The following is an 8,196-nucleotide window of genomic DNA, read 5'->3' as shown; positions in this document are numbered from 1 at the left end:
GAATATTGTAAAATCTGCTTCTTGGTGTCTCAAATGAAGTTAAAATATTTCTGATTGGATATTACCTTGGGCCCACAATTTCTAATAAAATAAAAGGTGCCTGGCCGGGCATGGTGGCTCACGCCTGTAATCCCAGCACTTTGGGAGGCTGAGGTGGGTAGATCACGAGGTCAGGAGTTCAAGACCAGCCTGGCCAACATAGTGAAACCCTGACTCTACTAAAAATACAAAAATTAGTTGGGTGTGGTGGCACACACCTGTAGTCCCAGTTACTCGGGAGGCTGAAGCAGGAGAATCACTTGAATCCAGGAGGCAGAGGTTGCAGTGAGCCAAGACCACGCCATTGCACTCCAGCCTGGGTGACAGAATGAGACTCCATCTCAAAAAAAAAAAAAAAAAAAAAAAACCATAGTAGAGACTCAGCTGCAACCATCCCTATCATGGAAGGACAGATATGAACTCTGAGGCCCAGAATTGCTGGATATTTAGAGACCCACCAGCCCCCCTCCTACCTTGGCAGAAGGCTGAAGGCTGTACAGACTCGTCTGGGAAAACTGGCATTTGAGAGGAAAACAAGGGTGAGTGAGATCTGCCTGGGTCTCTGATTCTCCATGTCCTGCAATTTTTTCCAGAGCATGACTGAGAAGGTTTATCTGGTGCAGAGAAAAGAGACAGCCTGAGTGTGGTGGACCTGCAGACCACCTAACATTTGGGGAAACTAAGGCAGCTTGTCCTTCTCTTCTTCTCTGTGCTCCAGTCTCTCAGGCTTTGCAGTCAGGGGAAGGACCACACTCTCACATTAACTACATCCTTCCCTCACATCTCTCTTAAGCTTCCAGTGCTCAGGCAAGCTTCCTGACTGAGGTGGCCTCTGTTAACCTGCAGCCTCATGACATCTCTCTGCTTTCCTTCCAGCATTTTATCAGTTTGTAATTATGTATTAACTGCTGTGATTACATGATTAATATGCCTCTCCTATGACACTAAACAGATATCACAGATCCTGGATATATATTTTTTCTTTTTAAAATTGAAGAACACACCAGCCAGGCGCGGTGGCTCATCCCTGTAATCCCAACACTTTGGGCGGCTGAAGTGGGCGGATCACTCAAGGTCAGGAGTTCATGACCAGCCTGGCCAACATGGCAAAATCCGTTCTCCACTAAAAATGCAAAAAAAAAAAAAAAAAAAGCTGGGTGTGGTGGCTCACACATATAATCCCAACTACTCAGGAGGCTGAGGTAGGAGACTCACTTGAACCCAGGAGATGGAGGTTGCAGTAAGATAAGATTCCCACCATTGCACTCCAGCCTGGGTGACAGAGCAAGACTCTGTCTTAAATAAATAAATAAATAAGCTGGGCATGGTGGCACATCCCTGTAATCCCAGCTACTCAGGAGGCTGAGGCATGAGAATCTCTTGAACCCAGGAGGCAGAGGTTACAGTGAGCCGAGATCACACCACTGCACTCCAGCCTGGGTGACAGAGCAACACTGTGTCTCAAAAAATAATAATAATAAAATAAAGTTGAAGAACATACAGAAAATGCACAACTCATAAGATTGCAGCTTAGTGAATATTACAAAGTGAACACACCTGTTGACCAAGAACAGGTGTTGGTCGAGAAACAGAACAGTCCCAGAACCCCAGAAGGCATTTTCCCTCCTTCCCAAAGCTACCACTCTGCTGACACCCATAGGTTAGTTTTGCCTCCTTTTTAGTTTTTAATCTTAAAACTTAAAAAAAGAGATATAACTTACATACAGTGAACTTTACCCTTTATATCCTACAGTTCTATAAGTTTTGATAAAAGTAAACCCCAAACTCAATCAAGATACTGAACAGTTCCACAACTCCCTCAAATTCCCTTGTGCCCTTGGTAGTCAACCCCTCCCCCCACCCCCAGCTCTTGAAAATTACTGATTTGTTTCCTTTCCCTATAATTTTATATATTTCGGTGTTTTTCGTTTTTGTTTTTTTGTTTTTTTCAGGGTCTCCCTCTGTCTCCCAGGCTGGAGAACAGTGGCACAATCAGGGCTCACTGCAGCCTCGACCTCCCAGGCTCAAGCGATCCTCCCTCCTCAGGACTCCCTCCAGCTCCCCCACCACGAAATAGCTGGGAAGACAGATGAATGATCCAGTATTTTGGGGTGATGGGGTATAGGGGTGGGTGTTTGAACTCTGCCACTCTGTTTGTGAGGTTCATTCATGATGTTGTGTATAACAGTAGTTCACTTGCATCGCTCTATCAATGTGCCATGATTTATTTATATGAATTGGTATGGGTATACTACCAAGTATTTATCCATTGTATTGTCGATGGTCATGTGGGTTGTTTCCAGTTTGAGGCTTTTACAAATAATGCTGCTAGAAATATTCTTGCACGTGCTTTTTTATGCTTATGGGTATGCATCTTCTTTATGGCTTGGTGATACCAGCGTCAGGAAGATGTGCTCCTATGTTAGTTTCCGTAAGTTTCACGCTACTATGGAATGAGACCACCACTTCTGCTGTCCTTCCCAGCTTCTCCCCCACCTCCCTTTTTCCCTAGTTTATAAGAAAGGAGAAAAGAGAGAAAGCAAAAAGTTGGAAAAAAACAGAAGATAAATAGCTAGACGACTTTGGCGCCACCACCTGGCCCTGGTGGTTAAAATAATAATAAAATTAACCCCTGACCAAAACTACTGGTGTTATCTGTAAATTCCAGACATCGTATGAGAAAGCACTGTAAAACTTTTTGTTCTGTTAGCTGATGTATGTAGCCCCCAGTCACGTTCCTCACGCTTACTTGATCTATCATGACCCTTTCACGTAGACCTTTTAGCGTTGTAAGCCCTTAAAATGGCTAGGAATTTCTTTTTCAGGGAGCTCGGCTCTTAAGACACGAGTCTGCCGACGCTCCCGGCCGAATAAAAACCTCTTCCTTCTTTAATCCGGTGTCTGAGGAGTTTTGTCTGCGGCTCGTCCTGCTACACTACCTTTCGCACTTAGAGCTACAATTGATCTGGAATTCAGACCTGTGTGTGATGGGAGGTAGGGGGCCAAGTTCCCCTTTTTCTTTTCCCTACGTGGATATCCCGTTGACCCAGCACCATTAACTAAAAATAGTTTCTTCCTGTGCTCTGCAGCCCCGCCTCTGAAATAAATTGTCCATACACGTGTATGTTTTGTTTCTGGTCTCTATCTTATGTTCCACTGGTCTTCCTACTTTGCTTTTCTTTTTCAAGATTTTTTTCTGGCTGTTCCTGACCCTCTGAGCTTCTACATAATCTTCAGGCCCCTATCTGGGTGCACTTCCTGGTATTCCAGCATCTGACATGTGCCTGGCGCGCAGCAGGAACTCACGGCTGGCTGTAGCCTGGATGCATCAGAGACGATGGCAAAGCCTTCCCACACGTGCCAGGTTCCAGCAACCCACCCCAGCCACGCAATTCCTCCTCGCTCACTCCCACCCCCCGCGGCGCACCCGAAAACGGCAAGGAGGCGTGCCCGCCGCGGCGCGCGTCACTCCCCCCTACCGGCTGGCTCCGCCGCGGCTCTCCCCGCCCCCGCCTCCGCCTCCACCTCTCCGGGCCGGGCCGGAAGGGAGACCTCACCGCCTACTTCCCTCCGCCGCGGCAGCACAAGCTCAGCGATGGCGGCTCCAGAAGGCAGCGGTCTAGGCGAGGACGCCCGGCTGGACCAGGAGACAGCCCAGTGGCTGCGCTGGGACAAGGTGAGGGGCACCAGCAGGCGGGGAGCGCCCGGAGCGGAGCCGGATGCCCTGCCCTCCCCAGGCGCGGCGCTGTGTGCGCTGCCCGAGCTGCCTTCCCGCCCAGTGCATCCCGCTTCTCCCCCCGGAAGACCCAGGAGCGTGCGGCCGCTGCTAGGCTTCCTTCGGCCTGTGCGGCATGCGGCATGTTCGGAGTTAGGCCGGGAAGCCTTGTCCCCGGACGAAACCAGCCATCCGGCCGGCCGGACTGCAAGTTCGGAGTAGAGGAGCGAGCCAGGGTGGTGTAAGCGCGGCCAGACCCTGGACGCTGTCTAGTTGAGGGGCGCACGCCCTACTGTCACTCAGACCGCTGGCTCGTCGTCGGTTGTCGGCTGTGCATCCCCATGGACCCAGAATCGCTCCGTCCCGCGTATTCCTTTGGCTGCTGAGACCTTCGCAGAGCAGCGTTCGGGTGCGGTCCTCCCATCCCGAGGGCTTAGTTACAAACGTGGGTCGTCCTCCTGGGTGGGCCCGCCTGGCTTCAGGAGTCCCCCTTAGAACTTTGACTGCCAAGGAGGCACACTTGGGACACAGCACGGTTTTCTCTCTCTTCATTCCGTTTCTTAGAGAGAATCAGGAACCCAGCTCTGGACATCACTCCCTCTCCTCTCTAAACTTGCGTCTCGCCCTTTTTACCTGTTCTCCTGCTTGCTGTTCGGTTTTCTCGGAATGTCCCTCGCTGCTCTCCTGCTGAACTTGTTTCTCCCGTTGTGACTCATATTTTGTGCCTGAACTTAAATGTGGCTTACGTAGAGAGTCCTTCCTTGGCTCCGAAGCGTTAAATTATTTATCCCTAATATTCACTCTAAACGGTCTGTTATTTTCCTTTATAGCTCTTACTACAAATGGCAAAAACAAAAAACTCCAAAAACACTTGTTTGTAGGTTTGTTTAATGTCTGTCTCCAGGGCCGACTTCAGGGGCGAGAGACCCCTGCAGCCTCACAGGACTCCCGCTCCTAGAAGGGCCCACTGTTGTTTTAATGTCCTGCTGTCCTGTCTTGAAAATCTTAATGGTAAAACAAGAGGTCACCCACTTTCATTGTGCACTGGACCTCCATAACTTATGTGGCCAGGCCTCTCTGTTCTCACTACCTTGGTTTGTAGTGCCTGGCATAGGCATAGTGCATGACACATAGTAGGTCACTGAAATACTTGAATGAACAAAGCAGGTTACAAGGTCAGTAGGGGTCAGGTCTTTGTCTTTATTGACCATTCTCTGGCTCCTACAAATAAAATGTCAGCAAATCCCATTTCCAGGATGCTATTGGCAACTCCTTGGGGGCGTTTTTCTTTTCCTGGGAAGATAACCTTGTGATTCTCAAGGGAAGAAAAGTGTTTCCATTTCTGATAACTTGCAGCTTGCAGAGTATAGAATTATTTTGAAGTCAGAGTTCGTAATGCGCTTTCTCTAAGAAGAAGAAAAAGGAGAAGAAGAAAGCAATCTAATTTCTACACAGTGTTGCATCTGTATATAGAAAGATTGTATCTCTCTGGGTAGAGATGAGATGTCCTTTTTTTTTTTTTTTTTTTAAGCCACTTCTCATGTTCTATCCTTTGTTAATTTCTTCTTTTGCTTTGAGACTGGCACCTGAGAAGAAGCCCATTCATTCTCCAGTGAACCTCCCACCAGCTAAAAGCATTGCAGCCCTCTAGTCTGACTACCCCCTGCGATTGGCAAGGCGCCCTGGCAGGTGTCCTTTGTGTTTCCACCGTCCCTTCATCCCTGCTCTTTTCTCTGCTGTCAGTTTTGGTCACTGCCAGGGCTGATTCTGATCCTGCTCTCCTCTTGACTTCTCATTCTTATCTGTCTCCTTTGTTTCTCTCAGGCTACTTGGTCTTTCGTAGATATCAAAGACCAATTAAGATTTTCCAGACCTACACTATGAACAACGGGGGATCACTTGATATTGAGTGTGGCAGTGAAGTCCGTGTTTTCTGATTCACTCCACGAATATTTATTGAGCCTCTTTTATAAGCCTCTTTTATGTACCTGATCTGAGCCCATCTTTGGGGGCACCTGACAATCCGATAGATAAGACTGTGTTCTGTAATTAGTATCTGCTGTTTTTCACCAAAAAAGGTGGGGTTTACTTGATTCCCACTGAATCTGCCGCAATCTGGAAATGTGGGCTTAATTCCAGAAAGCCAAGGTTTTATTGCAATAGTATTTCAAAGTTTAATTACATGGCCACGTCCTGTGTGAGTGCTCATCTAAATGGATAATGACTGTAAAACAGGAATATAAAGTACTTCCTCTGTTGTTTTCCTGAATTCATAACTTAAAAGTCTCATATGAAATTAATGTGATTGTCATTATTTTTCTCCAACCATAACATTTTCTGCAACTACCATACAAAAAAAAAAATAGGGCAACGTATAATGAACTTAAATGTATCATGTTAGCGTCTATTTGAAGCAGTTAATGTTATAGAAAAGGCACTAGATTAATGTTTATCTTGCAATTTAAGCAAGCCACTCAATCTCTGAGGCTTCCCCATCTATAATATTGGGTTTCTGTTATTTGTCTGCTTCTTGGAGATGTTACAATATTCAAACTTAACCAGGTATGTGAATGCCTGGTATGAATTATAAAACATTACAAAAGTAAGGTTTTGACTTCAGTTGTGTAATCTATCACTCTGGAAAATTTGAGGGCATTAGGGAGAAAAATGAACATTTAATCACAACTAAGTGCCAGGTAGAGAAAGATGTTTTACATTAATTCGAAGTAAACCACCTTAAAACCTTAAAAATCGTGTAAGGGAGGTTCTAGATTATTCCCATTTTGCAAATAGGGAACCAGAATTTGAGAACTGAAATAATCTGCACAAGCACCTAGAGTTGGCAAGTGGTATTCTGGGATTCCATTCTGGGGGTTAGACTCATATGCTAAAACCTCTACTTGCATTTCTCCAAAAGTGCTTACCTTGACAGGAAAGAAAAGAACACTTACATTATGATGTCAAACTGACTTCATATTTCAGATTTCAAAAGCATCAGAAAATTGAAAGGTCTACATATATATATACATATATATATATTTTATTTTCTATAGGTTAAAATGATTGTGAGTTTTTTTGCATTTCTGATTTTTCATTCACTTGTCTGGCTGTGTCTATACATTTTTGTTTTTCAGAATTCCTTAACTTTGGAGGCAGTGAAACGACTAATAGCAGAAGGTAATAAAGAAGAACTACGAAAATGTTTTGGGGCCCGAATGGAGTTTGGGACAGCTGGCCTTCGAGCTGCTATGGGACCTGGAATTTCTCGTATGAATGACTTGACCATCATCCAGACTACACAGGTACCACGATTTTTATAATTCTTAGTAACTCAGTGTATCCCCTAGCTCATTTTCTATTTGACAGACCTAATTTGTTCTAATTATGGACATGTTTTATCAGCTTGGCTAGACACAGGAAGTCACCACCATTTACTCCATAAAGTAAGGCTTGCACGCTAGGTCGAAGTAGCACTTATTCAGGACACATATAGCCATTCATTCATTCATTCATTCGTTCATTTAACACACTTATTGAGTACCTACCATGTGCCAGTCATTGGGGATATAAGAATGATTCGAACAAACATTCTCTCATGGAGCTTTCATTCCAGTATAAATGCACCAACTAAGCTGACAACTTTAAAGGTCCTGTTATTTTTGCCATGGTTACATAGCAAGTGCTGGAAAAGCCTTTCTAACTGCCGGAATTACCAAGAGCCATTCTCCTTTGTTTTATAGTATAGATTGAGTCTGAGTTTCCTTGCCTTAATTTGTGAATATTTTTGTCAGAGTCTAGACCCAGCTTTTAGGAAGGAGATAATGACAAAACAAAAGCGCTTCCACTGGGTATTGGCAGTACTGTTTATGAGGGAAATGAAATAGAACAGATTATTCTCATCAGTATTTCTTCAGCTTAGACCTGTTAATGATGAATGTCAATTTAATTCTGGGAAAAGAAACACTAGAAAAAATTGCCTAATAGTGATTACATGTGCCTCACATATACATCCCAGCATAAAAGGCAGAGCTGGGCATGTTGTAACAAAACTCCAATAGAGAAAGCTTATCTAAGGGTATAGAATTACCATAGGGGCCAGGCGCGATGGCTCACACCTGTAATCCCAGCACTTTGGGAGGCTGAGGCAGGCGGATCACTTGAACCTAGGAGTTCAAGACCAGCCTGAGCAACATGGTGAAACACTGTCTGTACCAAAAATACAAAAATTAGCCAGGATTGGTGGTGTGCACATGTAATTCCAGCTTCTTGGGAAGCTGAGACAGGAGGATTGTTTGAACCTGGAAGGCAAGGTTGTAGTGAGCCGACATTGCGCCGCTGGACTCCAGCCTGGGCAACAGAGGAAGACTCTGTCTCAAAAAAAGAAAAAAAGAATTGCCATGGGAACTCCTGGTCACAAATTCTTATTAAGCAGTAGGGCTCCC

At 45.2% G+C, this 8,196-nt stretch overlaps 1 protein-coding gene across 2 annotated transcripts in view; it reads left to right on the top strand.

Moving 5' to 3' along the window:
* The first annotated feature begins 3,578 nt into the window (after positions 1-3,578).
* Positions 3,579-8,196, top strand: part of PGM2 (phosphoglucomutase 2) — a 35,378-nt gene continuing 30,760 nt past the window's right edge. For both annotated transcript variants that reach the window (XR_009210548.1, XM_032135459.2), the window contains exons 1-2: positions 3,579-3,715; positions 6,889-7,056. Coding sequence is in view for 1 of the 2 variants with exons in the window: in XM_032135459.2 (XP_031991350.1) it covers positions 3,635-3,715; positions 6,889-7,056 (249 nt within the window). In the remaining variant the exon portion in view is untranslated. The remainder of the gene's footprint in view (positions 3,716-6,888; positions 7,057-8,196) is intronic.

Source organism: Hylobates moloch, unplaced genomic scaffold (genome assembly GCF_009828535.3).
Source record: "Hylobates moloch isolate HMO894 unplaced genomic scaffold, HMol_V3 SCAFFOLD_17, whole genome shotgun sequence".
In the NCBI taxonomy this organism is placed as follows: Eukaryota; Metazoa; Chordata; class Mammalia; order Primates; family Hylobatidae; genus Hylobates; species Hylobates moloch.
Note: the sequence above shows the minus strand (reverse complement) of the source record. Positions and strands in the feature narration are given on the sequence as shown.